General features: G+C 40.4%; 1 protein-coding gene across 1 annotated transcript in view; it reads left to right on the top strand.

The window, feature by feature from the left end:
- Positions 1-1,911: 1,911 nt before the first annotated feature.
- Positions 1,912-22,719, top strand: part of DHX15 (DEAH-box helicase 15) — a 55,851-nt gene continuing 35,043 nt past the window's right edge. The window contains exons 1-3 of the mRNA XM_066384572.1: positions 1,912-2,141; positions 7,954-8,389; positions 13,956-14,149. Coding sequence (XP_066240669.1) covers positions 2,071-2,141; positions 7,954-8,389; positions 13,956-14,149 — 701 coding nt within the window. The 5' untranslated portion in view covers positions 1,912-2,070. The remainder of the gene's footprint in view (positions 2,142-7,953; positions 8,390-13,955; positions 14,150-22,719) is intronic.

Genomic DNA, 22,719 nt, shown 5'->3' with positions numbered 1-22,719 from the left:
TAGCAAAAATCCGACATAAAGTAGTTATTATTATATGCTTTAACTTGCTGTAAGTCTGCTTTATAAATTTTATAAAGTAAAGTTACTTCCCTCTTTATAAATCACTATTGCTGTGCAACTGGTGGGTGGTTAGAAAATTTTACTACCAACAGAGATACAAAAGTGGGCGGTAGGTATAAAAAGGTTGACTACCCCTGCTGTAGCGGGACTGATGGATGGCTCTTGCTTATTCTAGAGACTGTTGCATCTGAACATCTCGGGTAGATCACCTAGACCCAAAACTCTGCCCCTCCTCAGAGGCAGTGTGAACATCCTGTAGGATTCTGGCCCTTTGTTCCCCTTGTAGATTCCAGAAAGGCCACTGATTCTTTGGTAAACATGGCCTCTCTTTAGTCATTCAGGTTGCAACACAACTGGTTAGGTTTCAGTTTTCTATGGAGATGCACTGGCCCAAGGAGAAAGTCTTGTCACCTTGATTTCAGTTCCTCCTTTACCAAGTCTCTTTGCCACTTCTGAGAGGCTGATGCTTCCAAGGGTGGATGGAGCACTTCTGTGGGTAGGATGCTAACCTTCTCCTTCATTATTTCCCCCAAATTTTAAAGTACTTTATAATTGCTCTCAGACTGGGAAGTTGGAGACCTGGTACTGGAATAGTTAGAGTGAAAACTGAATTTTAATTCTAATTTTGACACTAACTGGCTGTATGAATTTGGGTATGACCTAGGGCTCAAGTTTATTTATTTTAAAATGATGTAAAAGAAAAAATCAGCTGGAAACTCTTTTCCAGGTTTACAATTCAGTAATCATGCATCATGACCTCTCATAAAAGTCAATATACTGTTGACGTACATTTAGGATAAAAAGTTGTACTGTACATTTTATTAGTGAAGATATCCACTTCTCTTTGCACTAACTTTGGAATCTGGATTTGGTAAAAAAAGAAATTGGAAACCCTTTTTATCAGCTGCATTATTAAGGTTGTATTTAACCTTAGCAATTGCAGAATTGCATAAGAGGATTGGATAAGAACCTGACCATGTTCTTCCCCCACATCCAAACATCCATTTCCCATACTACAGTGATGACCCAGCTTTGGTTGGTCCACAGATCTTTTCCTTGTGCGTTTCTTTTGGGAATAAATTTATGTGAGAAAGCAGATGGGATCTTGAGGAGAGATCCACAGAAGAGGTTAAGAGTCATCTTACCTGTTAAATTTGCTGTTGCTTTAGGGACAGCTCTAATGGCTGTGTGATTTCTTAACCTCCCTCTACCTTAGAGTTCACAACTATAAAGTAAGGGTTACTGTAAGAATGATAGAGGTAAGGGTCTACACTGTGGAAGTGTATAAAAAAGCATACAAGGGAGAAAAAAGCTAATTAGTTCTTACTGCCAATTTCCTCTATTCTATATTAAAAAACGTCAGTAGGTTCGGTGACTGTTGACCAGATTGGGTAAAAAAAAAGGTGGGGGGAGGGGAATGGATTATGGCAAGTTTTGACATTTTTCTCATCTCAGTTTCCTCACTGCAACTGCGTGTCTGGTCAGTGGCTTCAAGTTCTAGAACTGGAGTTGGAAAGGAAGTAGTTGGGGCTCTGCGATATGATTGATTGGTTTCTCAAACTCTTGGAGTCTCAGACTCTCCTAATGCCAGGGTAATACAGAGGGGTAGGATTTCCTAACTAGGTCTGATCATTTTCCTCTCTCAATTTCCTAATTCAGAGAGACGTGAAGGCCACAGGGGATCATCCCGCCCAGCAGCCGCTCGGACCCCATAAAAATAAAACGCCTGTAATAGAAGGAGGCGGGCGGGAAGGAAGTAGGGCGGGTCTGGAATTCCCGCCTCCGGTGCGTGCGCGTTCAGCACGCACGCACGCACAGCACGCTGCGGAAGCGCGCACGCAGGCCCGGCCCTCGTCGCCGCCGCCATTTTAGCTCCTGGTTCCGGCCGCACGGTGTAGGCTGTTGTAGCGGGAGGGGTGGGGGTCCTCCAGAGTTAAGTAGCTGCCGTCGACTTCGCCGACAAGGCCGCCAGCTTTTACTCTCTCGTCCTTCGTAATCTCCCGCTCCAACATGTCCAAGCGGCACCGACTGGACCTGGGGGAGGATTACCCCTCCGGCAAGAAGCGTGCGGGGACCGATGGGTAAGCCAGGCCGGGGGCGCGCGGCAGCGGCTTGGGCTTTGTTGGGAGTCCCGGCGGGGAGCAGGCCAGGGCCGGCCTGGCGGAGCGGGGCTCGGAGTCCGACGCTTTGTTTCCCTCCGGGCTCGGTTCGCTAGCGGCGGGCGGGTCGGGGAGAGCGGCGCCGCTCCGGGCGTTCGGCCGGGCAAGGGCGCGGGGAGAGGTGTTGCGCGGGCGGGCGGGCGGGCGGGTGGAGAGGTCTGGCGTGGCCACGAGGGCGCCTCCTCCCCGGACTGAGCCAAGCGAGTCACTTCGGGGAAGCGGGCAGGAGGAGATCGCGGGCCGCGTGGCCCGGGTTCCCGGGTGAGGCCTGGCGCCGGGGGTGGGGGAGGGCGCGGCGGGAGAGTGGCCTCCAAGGGCGGCAGGTACTTCTCGGGCCGAGGGGCCGGGGAGGGGGCCTTGGGGGCGGGCGGGGGCCGGGCCGGGCCGAGGACGAGCGCGTGGACGGGGCTTGCCGGCGGGCGTGGGGGTGGCGGGGGTGGCGTGAGGCGTGCAGACCGGCAGTCCTCGGGGGAAGGGAGCGTGGAAGGCCTGCCGGGAGAGAGGGAAACGTGGAGCTTACCTGACGGGCAGGGAGGCTGGTGGTCTGGGGCCTCTGCGTTTATACTTTGGCGGGAGAGCGCGTGCCTCCGTCCATTCAAACACTTCAAAGTAGCTGCTAGGCAAACTTCCGCTCTCGGCCGACTCTCCCGCCATCTCTTTTATTTTCTGCTTTGGCTAAAACGGTGGTTATTGGGCCTTCCTGGGATAGGAACTAGAAGGCACTTTTGTTTATTTTTTTTCCCAATAAGTTCATGGTTGGTTTCTATCCCTCCCGCCTTCTTTCACAAGCAGCCTTTGAAACAAGAACACCCTTTTCAAATGATGTTTTTAATATTTATGGCAAATTGTCCTTCGTGGGGAGGTTGAGAGTCGAAATACACTGAGACTTGTGTTTCAGATTCCTTTCCCTTAGCGTTTCTTTAAAGGTACACACGGTTTTAACAGTTGCATCAACATCATTTTGTCGTCCAGTGTGAGTTATCATTCCTGAAGTACAGATACTTATTTGGATAATCCAAGCAAAAACACAGAAGTCTGACTATCCAGTGACTTTGTATAATTTTATTGTATTATTTGTGTACGTGTTCAGAATCACTGTGTCGGGTCACCTATATAACTTCTGTGAATTTTTGTTCACTCAAAGCCCTTCATTTGTGTTGCCAGATATCTGTCTGGAGTGTAAGCCAGGATAAATTAGGGTGTACTTTTTGATACTTATTCATGTACTGATTTGGGGAAGCAGAAGTATTTAACAGTTTAATCTTATACATTTGTTAGTTTCCAATGTCAGACTTCTGTTTTCTCTCTTTTTAAACTGTGGTCCCTTCCACCCCATCAAAACTTTAGACTATTAGAGGTTCTTGTCACAGGCTGTTTTCAGTTGCAAGTGACTTTGAAAGGGAGTGTAATCAACTCCACTTAAGGGATGAGAAAGAGAGACCTCGAGTTAAGGTGGTTAGTTCAACCTTACTTTGCAGATGGATTTGGAACTTTGATCTTTTCATGTTCACTCTTAGCCTCTTGCTTTTTTTCTTTTTTAATTACAGCACACATGCTGTAACTAGTTACCAGTCATTACAGCCTATTTTAATGACATTTATGATGGATCAGTAAAGCAAGGATACATGCTTTTTGGTTCTTGTGAAGCAAAACAGTCATCTGGCTAAGATGCAATTGATTTCTCTCACAAGAGTTTAGCTTGGAACAATACACTGGAAAGGAGTGAATTTACTCATATTTGTGTGTATGTGCACCATTTCAGTGCTTTTGTGGGGATTAGTGGTCTCCTGCTATGTACATGGGTTGCTCTCTTTTGCAAAGCGTATCCTTAGCTAAAGTGTAGACTTTCTGGTTTGTTGGTGGTGGCTTTAAGATTCTCTTGGTTATTATTTGATATCTACCTATAATAAAGCCCACGTTCTGAGATATTTTAGAGGGACATTTGTGTAGTTATTTTTGTGTCACCTTAATATTTCATAAAACCAATTTCTTTATCGGTGATTTCACCACATTTTCTAGTGGTTGGGTTTTTTTTCTTCCCCGGCATATTTTATAACTTGAAAAGTCACTTTTTTTGACTGTTACACAGTCATGCAGGTTTGTTTTTAAGTCTTGATAGTTAGCAGGTGGTTTTATTTGAGAGGGTAGGCTTGTCAGTTTTGTGAACTTCACTGTCAAACATGTTGTACCATTTCCCCATAGCAAGAGGGGAATGTGATTGGTTCAGTGGGTGACTTCATGCACATTCATAATCCCAAAATTTTGCCCTACTTTGTGGAGCTTTATCTACTCCTGGTATATTTTAATTTTGGTTTCTGTTACAAACTGATCTAATTGCTTTTTCCATCATCCCATATATATAATTACTTCTGAAAAGACAACCTACTGTTGAAGTTTAGGAACAACTTTTTGAAAATAGGAACATTTTTCACTTTGATGTTAATTTCTGCTATTCTGGTGAGGGTGAGAGCTTTTCCTGTTGGTGAAATGTGAAACAAATACACTAATGACATCTGTAGAGTACATACTGTACTGTTGAAACTATTCTAAATGTTTTATATATAAGCACATTTTCCTTACAATCCTCTGAAATAGGTGAGGGTGAGTAACTTGCCCCAGGGAAAAAAGAATGTCCATACCTGAAGATAAAAAAAGAGGCAAATAAATTTTGGGAAGTTTTCACTCCTGTCTTTAATCCTTTGAAAAACTTTCTTTAGATCTCTGAATATTTGTTCACAGGTATAAACTATAAAATTTAGTATCAGTGAGATGTTGTAAATGGTTTTTTTAAATTTCTATTTATTCAGAAATAAAGTATAGAATAGGAATACATTATTATCCTTTTCATTGGCTGCATAGTATTCCATGTGTAAATCGTGTTGTAACTTAACCAATTTCCTGTTGAATGATGCTTTTGTAGTTTCCTAGTCTTCATTATCTTGTAAGTGAAACAAACGTATGGTGAACTTTCTGTGTGTATATATTGCACACGTATTGTTATGAGGAGTTGCTGGGAGGAAGGTAGATTGCCAGAACAAAAGCAGTGCTTGTGTAAAATTCTGATTTTGATAACCAGTTTGCACTTTCATTAGCAGTATTTTAGATCATGTTATTTATTCACGCAGAATTTTAACATGGTATTGTTAAAATAAAAAAGAAAGGAAAACTTTTAATGATAAGCAATATTTCATTTAATTATTGGAATACCCCACAGGACATGAATAGCCACGCTTGATAGATGAGGAAAGAAATAACTGGCCATCTAGTAAGCTTAAGTGCTGAGCTAGAATTGAGCTGAGAGGGTACAGAATCACGTGTTCAGCAACTGTGTCATACTGTCTTTTCCCGCCAGTATTGTAGCTAAGTGATAATAAAGCACTTCTTTGATCGTTTTTAAGCATTATACCTCAAATAGTATATCTTCATAACAACAAAACTCCTTAATAATTAAAGTGCCTGTTTAGAAAGAACCCTCCATATGTGCAAGTCTGCACATATTTATGAAGCTGTGGCTTTGAACCCTCCTTAACTGACCTTTAGTTTTTATTTTCTCTTCCCCAGTGATGATGGTGGACAGTTTTAATCATAAGCATCATTTCAAAGTGATTGGATTTGCCTTCTGCATCCTTTCTATTGCTTTATTTTAATCTAAGTGACTACTATTCGTTTTGCAGGTTAGTGAGTTGAGGCTAATACCTTGCCAATGGCAGTGCAGCTGAGTGCTGCTTTTACTTTTGTATCACAGCCCATTTCATGGTCAGCACTTAATCTTTGTGTCTTCAAATGCATTTTATGCTTCATAGGCCCCTGAAAAGCATCTTTGTTAGAATAGGTATTACTGTAAGAAAGCAAGGTGATAATGGTTTACTTTGCCCATCATTCTCCATCCACGGTTTATAACCTTGGAAGGGTACCTTCATATGTTAAATGCCTGATGCTGTGCTAGAAGTATAGAAGTTCATTAAACTTGGGTTTTGCACACCCCTGTTCCCCCAACCTGGAGTGCTAGAATCAGGAATTCTGTTTAGATCAGATATTCTTTAAAGGTTCTTTTATATTCTGTGATCTTTAAAGATGTCCACTCTTTGACCCTTGTGGCTACAGTGCTTCTCACTTTGCTGGGCATGTTTCTATCCACCCTATTATAAACTTCCTCGTTTTAATTTGGCGGGCACTTAAATACTTATTTAATCAATGAGAACCTTAGACCAGAGGCAGAGTGAAGAATCAAAGAAAGGATGACTGATGGCATGTTTCAAAGATAGGCTAGGAAGCTTAAGTTTTGAATAGTGAGAGTTTGGTGTATGTATTAGTAGGCTATCCCTAGTGGTTTTTCTCTTTGCTTTCCTTCCCTTTATGCCAGGTGGGATAAGAGCCTTACATCTTAGCTTGTATGGTTCTGTAGAAGGTGAGCATTGAGATGTATGTATGTGAATATATGTGGAAGTGGTTATAAATGTGAAAAGTATATATATGTGTAATAAGGCTTTTCTCTTTAAGTAAATTCCTATGAACTAAAATTCTTTATTTTGGGAAGGACAAGATTAAATGTAAATTGGTTAGCCTATTTCTGTAATTGGGAACTGTCCTTTCTCATGTTGGGTTTAGCATTTTAGTTGTATTCTACCAAGGAGAGTTAGTGTTGCCTAGCTAGCTCACTGTTGTTACAGAGAATGAATGATATTTCCTACTCTGCTATTCATAATCAGGCATGGGACATTTCTATGTCTTGTGTGTTAGGAATAAGGAAATATAGCATGTCTAGTGGCTTGTGTCATAGCGCCACGTTGACTTGATTGTTTGAAAGTCTGGGTCTAAACACTTTGTGTTAAGTTTGTCTGCTATAGGACTTCGCCTGAAGTGAACTGGATCAGTAGAGTGAATGAACATAAGATTATTTTAAAATTATTGTGTTAGGGATCATCTGTAGTAACTGGAAGTAGATACTAGAATTGGCTATTTAATATTGGCCTAAGTTTAATGTAGTGCACATTCGCGTAATTTTAAACAACTTAATAGTGTTCAGTGAAATTTGTTTTTAATATATGACCAAAGTGTACTTGGGCTTCCAGATGTTTTACTGCATTAAGAATATCATGCACGAGTACCTGCAACAACAGAATAATAAGTGTTTTAGTTTTCCTTATACAGCAGTGTGTGCTTACTGGGAAAGTATTTCGGGGGAAACTTTGCATATAATCTTTTCATTCATATTTCTATTAATGTAATGTGAGAGGGAATTGTCTCTCTGTCTAGAAGCAGTGTTCTTGCTAAATTTTGAATGTAAAGTTCAATGCAAAATATACCTTTTATATAACTTGAAGGGGACTCTGGGAAAGTTTGTGATGCTGTCCTTTTTATTCATTTATTTTTTGCCTGATTTGCGCCTACCTTTTCCCCACCCTGCCCTCAGAATTTAACTTCTGAGTAGAAAAGGGTTTGACTTGCAGAGAATTGAGTTCTGGTGTTACCTGATGACCAAAGGTTGTAGAAAAGACGGTCCCTTAACAATTTGAGGTCCCTTAACAATTTGAGGCATCATTTAAAAAGGGAAGGTTGTTAGTAGCGGCATGAATAATACTCCTTGATTATATAAGTTCTTTTTCATTATTTCTGGGTACTCATATATTTCATTGAGTTTTGTATCAGTTTATTCATTTGATTGTTGGATGTTTACTTTCTTTGTGACTTTAGAGAATCTGAATTCTAAAATTTTTATTTATTTTTTTTTTAGGAAGGAACGGGATCGGGAACGGGATCGTGAAGATCGGTCTAAAGATCGGGACCGAGAACGAGATAGAGGAGACAGAGAGCGGGAAAGGGAAAAAGAAAAGGAGAAGGAATTGCGAGCTTCCACTAATGCTATGCTTATCAGTGCTGGATTACCACCTCTAAAAGCTTCCCATTCAGCTCACTCGACCCACTCAGCACATTCAACACATTCAACACATTCTGCCCATTCAACACACACAGCACATACAGGACACACATCACTTCCACAGTGCATTAATCCATTTACCAACTTACCCCATACTCCTCGATACTATGATATTCTAAAGAAACGGCTTCAGCTCCCTGTTTGGGAATACAAGGATAGGTTTACAGATATTCTGGTTAGACATCAGTCTTTTGTACTGGTTGGTGAGACGGGGTCTGGCAAAACAACACAGGTGAGTTATTGCATACCGTGTCACATTTCTATTAATGTTTAGATTTGCTAAGTGTCATTTACTTGATCCTGGTGATTCTTCTTACTGTCTGCTGCCCGATAGGACATCTTGAAGAACAGCTGCTTTGGTGTTGAGCACCTTGTAGTGACTTTCGGAGCGGGAACCCAGTGGGGAGTGTCTCCTTTCCTGAGTCTGGAGGGGAAGCAGCAGTGCTGTTTTTCTGGTTTTGTTACATTAAAGGAAGGCAGAGTGGTGCTCTGTCCCCACTTTGGGGTAGGACAAAATTGGGATTGTAGGGTTTATTTTCAGTGCTTGGATGAAGTACTCTGAACCACTGGAGTGGTTTTCCTTGTTGTCATTTTTGGTTTTTTGTTGATTTATTTGCTTTGTTTTGTTTTTGTATTTGTTTCGGACCATGTGAATATTACCTGTTTAAAAATGAAAGAGATAAAGTCTCTTGACTTATGACCTCCACCTAGGCACCTTCTGTATACATGTGTGTATGCGCACGCGTCGCGCACACACACACACTAAACACTTACTAGTATCTTGTTAGTAATATATCCAGGACATATTTCAAACATAGGCGAGCCATTATTTGTTGGGTCCACGTTATAAACATCTAGGCTACTTCTAGTGGTTGTTGTGCATGAGCAAGTGTATCTGGGATAAATTTCCAGAAGTGGAGTTGGTGGTTCAGAGGCTTGTTTGTGGTTGTGATACATATAGCCAGATAGCTCTCTCTAGGTAACCTCTGGGCCTTTCAACAAGCATGCATGAGAGCATATGTGGGAAACCTGGATTAGCATAGACCACTGGGCTTGAAGTTTACAAATATGATAAGTGAAAAGTGGTATTTCAGTTAACTTCTAATTGCATTTTTTTGCTAGACTGAGGTTAACCATATTTTCATATGCTTGAGCCTGACCCATTAGTTAGAAATTTCTTGGAGGTTACACAAATAGCAGCTCCTGGCTCTTGCAGAAAATTTGGAACATTCAGGAAACTGTTGAAAAGAATTTTATGATTACTTAGGCAGAAATAATTATTAATATGTTGTGTTTCCTAATGTCCTGTTTTCCATGTTAATATATCTATGATATGTTTATATTTGAGCATACTGCATATACATCTCCTTATGTTGTTACATATGCTACAAATTATCAATTTTTGAGTACTTAATGGATACAATAGTAATTAAAGTAGGAAGCTTTTATTAAAGTCTGGGCTTTGTATGATTTTTCTTTTTAAGTGAATAAAAGCTTAGTGTTGATGTTAAAACTAAAACTGTTGATTCATTTTTATCACCTGATGGAAATTTTAAAAATTGACTACATCAGCGGTTCTCAACCTGTGGGTCGCGACCCACAGGTTGAGAACCACTGGACTACATAGAAAGATAGAACTCTAAAACTTATTCATAGTATTTTTTTTTATTTTTATTTTTTTGTATTTTTTGTATTTCTCTGAAGCTGGAAACGGGGAGAGACAGTCAGACAGACTCCCGCATGCGCCCGACCAGGATCCACCCGGCACGCCCACCAGGGGCGAAGCTCTTCTCCTCCGGGGGGCGTCGCTCTGTTGCGACCAGAGCCACTCTAGCGCCTGGGGCAGAGGCCGAGGAGCCATCCCCAGCGCCCGGGCCATCCTTGCTCCAATGGAGCCTTGGCTGCGGGAGGGGAAGAGAGAGACAGGGAGGAAGGAGGGGGGTGGAGAATCAAATGGGCACCTCTCCTATGTGCCCTGGCCGGGAATTGAACCCTAGTCCCCCGCACGCCAGGCCGACGCTCTACCGCTGAGCCAACCGGCCAGGACTTATTCATAGTATTTTTAATAATTATTTCAACTAATTTATCTCATTTGCATAGTATTAACAATACCCATTTAATTCGGTAAAGCCAGGCACTGTGTTCTTGGTATGTATTATTTTTTTCAACATGTCTGCAAGCAGGTTGTTAGTCCCCATATTACAGATGACCAAAAAACTGAGGCCTAGATGAATGAGAACCTTGGCTTTAGTGGATTTCCCTAGGTTGCATAGTAGGTTTAGATGGGCCCAATATTCAGTTTTTCTCTTTGATGCATAGCCAGTGTTACATTCATTTAATACAGCTCTTCTCTGTGGTCGTGTATGGTTAACTTTGTTTCAGAGATGAGTTTATTTAGTAGTAGTATAGAGGAAGGTGGTCCAGAGGTTTATGATTATTTGGGTTACTTTTTTGGTTTATTTTTGTTTGTTTGGATAGTTAAGATGCTTGGATACTTAGGATTGCAGGTCATTTGGGGGATTTGAAAGGAAGCTGAAGTCTTAAATAGTGAATTTCACCCAAATGCTTTTTTGGGCAAACCCTGGTAAACTGATTCAAAACCATCGGTAGTAGTTAGTCATATTTGGGGTTATCTTTTTGTGCCTGTCAGAAAAATGAAATTCTCCAAGCAGAATCAAATGATGACTAACTTTTGACTGAGGCTCAGTAAAGAAAGACATTTCACATTGCAACTTATATACACATATGCTATCCATGTAGAGGAAACTGAAGGACGTGAGCGAGGGCACAGGTTCAGAGAAGGGGAAGCATGTGTGTTTGCTCTGGATGAAGTGTCGGATGCACATGAAGAGTGAGGCAGCCTGGTGAGACTGCACCAGTAGGCTGGGCCTTAACGGATCTTGCTGTATTTGGGGAGCCCTTGGAGCCATTTATTTATTTATTTATTCATTCATTTTAGAGAGGTGAGGGAGAGACAGAGAGAGAGAGAGAGAGAGAGAGAGAGGAGACAGAGAGAGAGAAGGGAGGGAGGAGCTGGAAGCATCAACTCCCATATGTGCCTTGACCAGGCAAGCCCAGGGTTTCGAACCGGTGACCTCAGCATTTCCAGGTCGACGCTTTATCCACTGCGCCACCACAGGTCAGGCTCTTTGAAGCTATTTAAGTGGAGGGGAATGACAATGATTTTTACAGAATGTCTTGTCTGGTGAGAATGCTAACTACAGACTGTGTAGGAGGTCATAACAAAATTTGATTACATATAGGGTGATCAAATGGGTAATAAAGGATTGATTAGAGTTAGGGTGTTACTGTTATTAAGTAGGGGGCCCAGGAGAGATTAATAAATATTTGGAGGAAGGTGAGAAATAGTTTTGGTTTTGAACTTGTTGAATTTGGGATACCAATAAAATAATCTTCAAATGGATATGACCACTGGTTCATGGATGGGAACTGGAGTTGGGATTGACATTTAATATATTATAGTGTTAGCAGTCAGAAGACCGCTTAGGGTACTCTACACGTAGAACAAGACTAGAGTGTTGAGGATTAGTTTTTAGGAAGATGGCCACAAGTGAAGGAAGGGAAGAAGCTGAAGAAGGAATAGCTGTAGAAGATCTGATGCCTGGCGTGAGTAGCCATAGCCTGCATATTTCAGGACCTACTTCCTTTCTCAATGCTATTCTTAGAAATATGAATAGATGCATTGACTAAGCGCTTCTCCTTATATCATCTGGGAATGCTTGAAAGTCCTTGAAACCATTTCAAAGTTCCTGGGATTTTATTTGTACACTTACAAATAAAACAAAAATATTGCAACACATTTAAAATAGAAGCAGATAAAAGAATTCAACTGTCTTCTATCAAGCCAGACATTAGAGAAAAGCAAAAATAAAACAGTGTCCTTTTGCTCTTTTTTTTTGGGGGGGGGGGGGGTTGGAAAATATAATTATTTTTCATAGAAAATATTTGTTAACTTAGAGTAAGATTTTATTGTTAAGAATTAGTATTTCAGTTTTAATTTTCTAATACACTGAATCTCTTAGTTTTTTGGCATCCTGCTTTAAGAGTTGAAAAAGTTTCTGAGATCAAAAGTTCAAAACTGCTTAATTAGCCGAACCTGTTTATATATTTTTTTATTTTTTAAAATTTTTTATTTATTTTTTACAGAGACAGAGAGTGAGTCAGAGAGAGGGATAGACAGGGACAGACAGACAGGAACGGAGAGATGAGAAGCATCAATCATTAGTTTTTCATTGCGCGTTGCAACACCTTAGTTGTTCATTGATTCCTTTCTCATATGTATCTTGACCACGGGCCGTCAGCAGAGGGTTCAAGCTGGTGGGCTTTTGCTCAAACCAGATGAGCCTGTGCTCAAGCTGGCGACCTTGGGGGGTCTCGAACCTGGGTCCTCTGCATCCCAGCCCGACGCTCTATCCACTGCGCCACTGCCTGGTCAGGCTGTTTATTTATTTTTAAAATGAGGGTAAGCTGTCCATTTCACTGGAGTGAAGTTTTAAAAATCTGGGAGCATTCTTGTTTTGAGATTTGTGAATTAATTATACATGCTTTAATTGACCAGTGAATATTTTTTTGAATTTGTTTTGTTTGGTCTTACAAAGTATATTTTGTGTTTGTGAGAGGCTTGCTGAAATGAATATATAGCTATAAAGCCTTGCTGGGAAGTTACTTAAACTTTGAACTGTGGGTTTAGATACTTAAAGAGAGCCACCTATCTTGTAGTTGAGTATTTTTGCTCATTTAATTCCTTTAAAGATACACATTGTTGTGTTTCTGTAGAAGCAGTATGTATGTACCCCTCCCTCTCAAATATTTCAGGTATTTTACAGAACACCCCAAAATTGCTGGAGTAACTAACTAAAATACAGTAATAGTACAGCTGTCAGTATTATTCAGGTGTCTGTGCAAATTATGTACCAAAAAATCCCCCCCAAATGTGTTTCTTTTTTTAGCATTAGTCTGGTGGGCTTTGGAGGCTTTGATGGAGACGCATCGTGTGCCTCTTGTATCAGCGGATTCCCATTTAATGTAGTGAGCACTTTGAGTTTTCCATGGTTTTCTCTTTTCCAGTGAAGAAACATGGAGTCGAGGATCTGTTAGCTTTTATTGAAAATGAAATAGGGAGGAAATGCCCTGTCATCATGGCATCAACCAGCCTGTACTTGGTGGGTTTTTCTTCCTTCCCCCTTGGCAGCTGCCTTTCCTCAGTGAAGTATTGCTCTTGCTTCTCTAGGTCCTGTTGAATTTAATATATGACAACTACTAACATTGACTTTTTAGTGTGGTACCAAAGATACTGCCATTGTGCACAACTCGCCTAGATTTTCCTGGCTTATGAACTAAATTTGAATTAAATGAAAAGATAACAGCTTTTAAATATATGCGGGTATGACTTCTGTTTTTACCTGTATTTTGTAACTCATGTTTCTTAAAATGTTTTTGGAAACTAATCTTTGTTATAAAGTAGAATTTGTCATAAGTTGGATTTTTTTCTCCTGTGCATAGAGAAATGGTTAATGGTGGAACTCTTGGCACTAGATATTTTGCAAAGCCTCAGTGGACCTAGCCCACTCAGTAGTCCAGTTTCATCATGTCAGTATTCTACATGACCCTTCCTTGGTTTAGAGTGCTTATTCTGTTATAAGTTTGAGTCATAATAATTTGTGGTGTGCCTAGTTGACTTTTGTGTTTAATTATTAGAATGTAATAAAATACTTTATGTTAAATATACCTGATATACAGGCACAGTAGAATTAATTTAAATGTGAATTATTTGATAGATTCCACAGTGGTGTGTGGAGTACATGCGATCCTTACCAGGACCCAAGAGAGGAGTTGCCTGTACCCAGCCCAGGAGAGTGGCGGCAATGAGTGTGGCTCAGAGAGTTGCTGATGAAATGGATGTGATGTTGGGCCAGGAAGTTGGTTACTCCATTCGATTTGAAGACTGCAGTAGTGCAAAAACCATTCTTAAGTAAGTACTGTCTTTAGAAATTGACACTTTCTCTTTTAGTTTTTACGACTAGACGGGACTCGGCTGTTGGAATCTCATGTCATCCAAATTTAGAATAGTCTAGAGTAGACCTTCTTAGACTTACTAGATAACATTTTATATTGGATTGTTTTTTGGTGCTAATATATAGAATATTCAGTAGACATTGAAGTTCGAAGGTCAGTTTTGAGTTACTTGATGCTGAATCTTAGGTGAAATGTTAATCATTTAAATGTGATAGAAAAGTAAAGTGACATCTTAGTAAAGAACAGCTGTAGAATGAGTGATGGGTGGGATGGGATGACTTATTTGGGGGAGAGGACTTTTAATGTTAACTATACAGCTATTATGCATATATATATATATGTATATTCTGAGCTGAAAGGAGGAATCTTTTGTCTTGTAATATATTTTGGGGGTCTCCTCAGAGTCCTCACTCGTCTTCATTGTGTTGTGGTACACATGATTGTCTCTACCGTATTGAGCTTTCTGTCTACCAGATTTTTATTTAGTGCTCTTAATTTTTTATCTTCATCTTACACTTGCATTCTGCATGAGTTGTGATGTATATTGCCTGTTAGTAATTTTTTTTGAAAATCTTTCTCTTTTGTTGCCTCTGTTTATATGTGACATTTAAATCATTTTCTAAAAATAATGTTTATGTCATGCTGCAATCTTCCCCCGGAAGTTTTTTTAAAAAACAATTCTGGAACACAGCATTATGTGGGCAGGAAAGTGTCTTCGCTGGCAGAAATATATACATAATAAGGGGAGAAATGAAATATTACATAGATTTTTTTAATATATGCAGAAGTAGAATAATGTAATGAGTTTCCATATATTTATCTTGCATCTTTAACTATGGCCAGTCTTATTTTATCCATATTCCAACCGTCTGTCTTACGTAATTTGAAGCAAATCTTAGCCAGCATACCCTTTTATCTGTAAATATATCAGTGTATATCTCAAAGGTTTTAAAATGTGACTGATACTACAAATTAAATATTTTTCATAATCAAAATACCCAGTACTGTTCAAGGGTTATGCCATTATTTCCTAGTTTCTTAGATGCATATTTTATTAGGACTTCAGATTAATGAATTCAATATCACTTAATAACAACTGAGCTTGTATTTACTTAATCAGCTTGTCTGTGACTCGTTGAGGCATATTTTTGGCCTAACCCTTCATTGAATAAATCTTTAGTTTAGTGATAGTCTCATTGATCAGGTGTAATTACAGTATAATTGACAAAAGAATGACAAAATCCAAGCTTGTGCTTTTATATTTAAAATGTGATCATGTGTATCTCTTGCCTAATTGGAGTATAAACTCTTTGAGAACAACAGTGATTGTGTCTATATGTATACTTGCTTTGTGCATGGAACCCTTATTAAAAATAAAAATCTAAGGAGAATGGAAGGAATAACAAAGTTGTCACTATAATATAGATTGGGAAAATTTTCAGCATAATCATGAAAAAGGGGTAGATTTTTCATGGAAAGACATTTTTTCCTGATGTGTTAAAACTTCTCTTGGTGAAGAGGGTATAGTGACAGGGTGATCTGGTATACATATAATTTGCCTTTTATTCTGTATCTTTTGCTTTTGGACCCAATCTGGGGTGATGTTTATGAAGCAAAATGTGCTGTAGCTCTCTCTTTGAGTTTATATGTTTTTTATATAATTTCAGGATGAGTTGGTAGATAATCAAGAAAAGTTACAGGCAACACGTGGATGAAATCTACAGTTAAGTGTCAGTGAGAAATGAGTAGTTTTGGGTTCCCAGGTGTGATACATCCTTGTAAAGCTTAAGGGAGAGACATTTTAAACAGATCAGCCAGAGAAATGTTGTTCTACAATATGGATTCAAAACTTAAAGAAGAAGATTTTAATTTCCAAAAGCCAATCTAGGCAAGAAGATGAAAGGAACTTAAAAATATTTAACAAACATAAGAGTTCACTGCAAACACTGCTAACCATAAGGAGCTGGCTGGACAGAACCTCTAAGGCTGACAGCAGGGCAGATTCCCAGACAATGTCAGAGCCAATTCTTTGGGGCCCCTGGAAATAGCAGTTTTAAGCACCAAATGCTTACGGCCAGAGTGGTTTCCAACACAGCCGTCTCATTTTGAAATAGATGACTTGAGAGGAGAAATGAAAGGAAACAGATCCTAGAGCACAGACTCCAGGATCACAGTGCCTGGTTGTGTGCCAGCTCTGCTACTTCTTAGCTCTGATCTTGGCTGCACTCATTAACTTCCCTGTGCTCAGTGCTTTTTTGGAGGACAGAACTAATGATAACTCTCATAGGGTTGTTCTGAGATTAAATATGTTAATTTGTGTACAGCCCTTGGAGTAATTCCTGTCACCCAGCAAGTGCGAAGTCCACATTGCTGCTCTTGTTGCTGCTAATGGTGGTCGTAGCTTTCCAGTGTGAGAAATTATTGGATCTTATTACCAGTTAACTCAGTTAACCCAGTTAATTAGAAAGGGGCTTATTAAACCAATTTAATGAAATTCTTTTTAACATAACAATTAAATTACAATTTGGGGGTTTTGACTTGAATTAAACCTTGACCTGTCACTATGGAATGAATGAATTCAAATACTCTTCTAAAGCTGGAAGTAGATGTGGAAACAGGCCTGGTACTTTAGAGATCATTAATTATACAAACATTAATTATAAACTAATTTATTGAACATCTGTTATGTGGAAGGTTTTGTTCTAACTAAAGTGTAGCACGAAAGTTAGATTAAGGCAGTTTTACTGGATATTTAGAAAGGGGTTGTGAATTAAGAATAAGTGTGGTTACTTACCACTTAAGCAGTTCTTATCAGAAAAATCACTGTTGTCACTCTAGAATTAGAATGCTATTAGCTTTTGTTAATTTGTAGAAAGCTAGGTTGATTTCCTGAAGGTCTGCATATGTTAGTACATCTGACCTTTGTACTTAAGCATTTGTAAACTATTAGTTATAGAAGGCTCTTTATTTACAGTGCCAATGTCTAAAAAATGTCAGACGGAACCTACACATTGATGCTACTTTGTGTAAATTCTCTTGTGAGGATGGTAAAGAATTTCCTTCAAAACCTGTGAAAATTTGAGGAATGCACAGTGTTTTGAAAATTTATTTTAGCTGTGCAGAATTAAATCTGTGCTCTGGCTGCTGTTAATCATTACAGCTAAGAATCATGAAATGGTACTGCAAATGGGTTTGATATTTTTGTCTGCTTTTTGTCCTTTTTTGTTTTAGAAATGTGTTAAAACATTGCAGATTTTAATATTCAAAGTACTATATGGTGCCTTTCTATGTGACTGTTTACTTCTACTAGTCATTGTATATAAATCATGCTATATGTAGTGCTGTTGTATATAGTAAAATTAGCGTTGCCTCATTGTGTAATGTTTTTGCTAAGGATATATCAAATTGAACTTGAGCCTATATAAATCTATTTCTTGTTTTTTTTGTTTTTTCATTTTTCTGAAGCTGGAAACAGGGAGAGACAGTCTGACAGACTTCCGCATGCGCCCGACCGGGATCCACCCGGCACGCCCACCAGGGGCGACGCTCTGCCCACCAGGGGGCGATGCTCTGCCCATCCTGGGGGTCGCCATGTTGCGACCAGAGCCACTCTAGCGCCTGAGGCAGAGGCCACAGAGCCATCCCCAGTGCCCGGGCCATTTTTGCTCCAATGGAGCCTTGGCTGCGGGAGGGGAAGAGAGAGACAGAGAGGAAAGCGCGGCGGAGGGGTGGAGAAGCAAATGGACGCTTCTCCTGTGTGCCCTGGCCGGGAATCGAACCCGGGTCCTCCACACGCTAGGCCGACGCTCTACCGCTGAGCCAACCGGCCAGGGCTATAAATCTATTTCTTTACCAATAAAAAGGACATTAAGTATATAAAGGAACTATTGCTAGTGCCACTGGCTCTTTGACTTGATTGGGTTAGATAAACTGAAGCAGTTAAGGTAGTTTGAGTGTCACGTGCATTGGAGGAGGTATTTTATCTGAGCTGAGAAGGATGTAGAGACTTTGATAGCAACATTAGGTTTTAAGTAAAGTAGACCTTCTCATGCTGACTTGGTTTACAGCATACTCAATGTCAGAGTAATTTCATTTATGGTACCCTAGGTCTAAAGAAATAACTCAGAATTTCATTTATTTGGCAGTTTGGTTCTAACAATATAAGTAGCCTGTTAAACAAATACCATAAATAAATTGAAAGGAAAAAAACCCACAGTATGTTAATTTCTTTTTTTTTTTTTTTTTTTTTTGTATTTTTCTGAAGCTGGAAACGGGGAGAGACAGTCAGATAGACTCCCGCATGCGCCTGACCGGGATCCACCCGGCACGCCCACCAGGGGTGAAGCTCTGCCCACCAGGGGGCGATGCTCTGCCCCTCCGGGGCGTCGCTCTGCCACGACCAGAGCCACTCTAGCGCCTGGGGCAGAGGCCAAGGAGCCATCCCCAGCGCCGAAGCCATCTCTGCTCCAATGGAGCCTTGGCTGCGGGAGGGGAAGAGAGAGACAGAGAGGAAGGAGGGGGGGTGGAGAAGCAAATGGGCGCTTCTCCTATGTGCCCTGGCCGGGAATCGAACCCTAGTCCCCCATACGCCAGGCCGACGCTCTTACCGCTGAGCCAACTGGCCAGGGCCTGTTAATTTCATTTTTAACCACCATTATTTACAAATGTGATGTCTGTGCCAGTTGAACACTGCAGTTTCTTAAACCGTAAAATCAGATTGCATACTGCCAGCTTTATTTTCTATATTGATTTTTGTCTTATACAGTTGACCCTTAAACAGTGCGGGGGGTAGGGGTGCTGGTCCCTCATGCCCATCTGTGTCAAAAACTTGAGTTGTCCCTAGGTGTTGTCCCTAGGGCATTGGTTTTAGGACACCCCTCCCCCCACGTCCCTCCTACCTTTGCAGATGTGTAAGTCCATGTGCAAAAAGGCATAGATCACTGTATATCGTTGGTCTCTGTATTTGTGGTCTCTAACCTCAGATGGAAAATAGGACAGGTATTTTTGGGGAAAATAATCTGAGTATAAGTGGTGTTCAAAACCATGGTGTTCAAAGGTCAACTGTACTTGGCTCTTTAATCACAGCAACTATCAAAAATGCAGCTCTTCAATGATGACATGAAAAGTAATGTAGCATGATATACAGTTGGAAGTCTGAACTATCTCATGCTAGTCCTGTCGTGTCACATGTTGAGTATGAAAACAGTAACATTGTTTTGAATCTTTAAGGGAAGACCATATTTATTATTCTCTGGAAATAGTCTATCACTGAATAAATTTTCTTTATCACTAAGTAACCTGTTTATACCCAAGATTAGTTTATTCTTCTCGTGACTGCATGTATATACAGTGAAGCGCTGCTGGACGACGGATATGTTCCATTAGATGATTTTTTTAAACTTTTTTTTTTTTTTTTTTTTTTTTAATTTTTCTGAAGCTGGAAACAGGGAGAGACAGTCAGACAGACTCCCGCATGCGCCCGACCGGGATCCACCCGGCACGCCCACCAGGGGGCGACGCTCTGCCCACCAGGGGGCGATGCTCTGCCCATCCTGGGCGTCGCCATATTGCGACCAGAGCCACTCTAGCGCCTGGGGCAGAGGCCACAGAGCCATCCCCAGCGCCCGGGCCATCTTTGCTCCAATGGAGCCTTGGCTGCGGGAGGGGAAGAGAGAGACAGAGAGGGAAAGCGCGGCGGAGGGGTGGAGAAGCAAATGGGCGCTTCTCCTGTGTGCCCTGGCCGGGAATCGAACCCGGGTCCTCCGCACGCTAGGCCGACGCTCTACCGCTGAGCCAACCGGCCAGGGCTGATTTTTTTTAAACTTTTTAAAAATTATTTTTATTTATTCATTTTAGAGAAGAGAGAGGAGAGAGAGAAAGGAAGAAAGAGAGAGAGAAAGGGAGGGAGGGAGGGAGAGAGAGAGTTAATCTAACTAAAAATTTAGTGGTAAATAGGAGATTTATACAAACCTTAAATGTTTCATTTTTACTTAAAACGTATACATTTATTTATCAATCTATTAATGTAGGACCAATGCAATTTCCCTGAATGTGGACCTTTTGAAGTTCCATGATGCAGTAAAATGTCTCCTTAACATGGGGTTTAAACTTCAAACACTTGCAAAATGCACATATATTGTATGAATTCACGAGAATTTCGTCTTGGGAAATCTGGAATTCCAGACCTAGTTCACTCTTTTATAGTTACTTTATCCATTTGATAATAATTATGTGTGTGTGACTCGTCTTTTTCGGTCTTTTCTGAAGCAGACAATTTAGGATATGTATATCCCGCTTTGTTTTTTGTCCTGTTTATTGTTTTGTGTGAAACTTAATCCAGTTGGTAGGGACAGAAATGTGGCTGTAATATACTGTGTGCTTTGTAGAGGTAAGGTTATTCCAATATATTAGGTGAAAGTTAGTTAAGACTAGTATAGAATCCTGCTATATTGAATACTTTCCAAGTGCCAGGCAGTTGGTATTCTAGGTGCTTTGTATACATTGTTTAATTTAAACACTAGCCACCATATTCTCATTTTACAAAAGGAGCATTAGAGAACCTGAACTTGTTCAGGGTCAGACACCAGTAAGAGAGCAAGAACTTGAACCTCATCTTGTTTTGCAACAAGGATGTGTTCTTAACCACTGTAGGTGTTTTTCCTTTCCATCGTGATTCCTCCTGTCTCCATATAAATCTTTATGTGTATTTGTAAATCTTTCCTAGGTAATCAGGAAAGCAGTAAATCTGATTTCAGCTAGTGCTCGACTTACGACCACGATAGGCTCCGACAGACCAGTTGTAACACGATTTGGTCAAAAGTTGAGTAGGCTGTATGTACAGTATTGTGAAATGATGTTATAAAAATCTTTTAAGTCATATTTTATCATAATTTTCTTTCATTATTGTACTGAGTCTGGGTTAACAGTTGAAATGGTGCACACGGAGATGGTAGTGCTGCCGGAAGCTGGTCCGCACTGTCATACGCCCAGCTGGGCAACGCTTGCACTGCCAGACATGGAGCAGTGGTGGCTAGCGATTGTGGTCATAAAGTCGAATGGTCATAAGTTGCATAGGTCGTAAGTTGATCAATACCTGTACTCAGATTAAACAGTGCTGGTCATTATAATAGATAATCCTTTGGAGCAGATGTTGAGAATTTCTTTGGGTTGTGCTGAGTCAAGTTTTGGATTATTTCAAAACAGTTTTGATTTATAGTTACGCCAGGATATCAGCTGTACCTTCAAAGGTAACCAAATTCCAACAGTATTGGAATAATACTTTGTAAGTTGAATTTTTGAAACAAATTAACTTAAGCATTTATGGCAGGACTGTTTCAAGACATACGGCTATTGGTTTTGCTAATGTTGAATTTTGGAGATTGTTCTAAAACAGTAAAAAAAAAAGTTGCCACATTCTTTTTAATGGCTGCATAGTTTATTTACCTAAATCTATTGTTAGTCACACATTTGCGGGGTTTTTTTTTTGTTGTTGTTTTATTCTTTTGTGTTTTTCTGAGGTTAGAAGCGGAGAGTCAGACAGACATACTCCTGCATGAGCCTGACTGGGATCCACCCAGATGCCCACCAGGGGGTGATGCTCTGCCCATCTGGGGTGTTGCTCCATTGTGGCGGGAGCCATTCTAGCACCTGAGGTGGAGGCCATGGAGCCATCCTTAGCGCCGGGCCAACTTTGCTCCAGTGGAGCCTTGGCTACAGGAAGGGAAGAGAGAGATAGAGAGAAAGGAGAGAGGGAAAGATGGAGAAGCAGATGGGCGCTTCTCCTGTGTGCCCTGGCCAGGAATCAAACGCAGGACTTCCACACGCCGGGCTGAAGCTCTACCGCTGAGCCAACCGGCCAGTGTCTGCAGTTTCTGTTTTTAAAAAAATGCTGCTTTCCTTATTACCCTTTTATAACCTTGTACACAGTTTTTCCACACATGTATAACTGAAATGAGTTTTCTACAAAATGAAATTGGTTGGGTCAAAGGGTATGTCTGAATTTTTTTAGCTGTTGCCAGATTGCCCTCTATGGAGATTTTATCTACTCTGGCCAGTAAGAAATGACAAATGGTCTGTTTTCATCCCCTTGCCCACACGGAGTTGTGGAGCTTCTTTTATCTTTGTCAGTATTGTAAGTGAGAAATGGAAACTCATTATGGTTTTAATTTGCATATTTTTGTATGAAATAGAGCATTTTTATGTATGTCTGTGAGCCATTTGTATTTCTATTTGGAATCTGAGACACTCTTTTCAGAAGTATTGCTACCAAGTTGACAGTCATTTGTAAGGTACTATTTAAATGCATCCCAGTAACAGAAAAGGTAAACTTGAAAAAATATACAGTATTGTAGGATTGATGAAATTTGATATGTTTCTATTCTTTTCTTGTTGTCCTATGGTTGGTTGATCTTTTTCTTACTGATTGGTAGGCATTTTTTAACAAAATTGGTATTCTGGATACAGGATGCAATTTTTGTCCAGTTTGCGATTTCCTTGCTTTGATTATAATACAGGGGTGGGCAGGAC

This window comes from Saccopteryx leptura, chromosome 5 (assembly GCF_036850995.1).
Source record: "Saccopteryx leptura isolate mSacLep1 chromosome 5, mSacLep1_pri_phased_curated, whole genome shotgun sequence".
Lineage (NCBI taxonomy): Eukaryota > Metazoa > Chordata > Mammalia > Chiroptera > Emballonuridae > Saccopteryx > Saccopteryx leptura.
The sequence above is the reverse complement of the archived record's forward strand: the minus strand, read 5'-3'. Positions and strand labels throughout refer to the sequence as shown.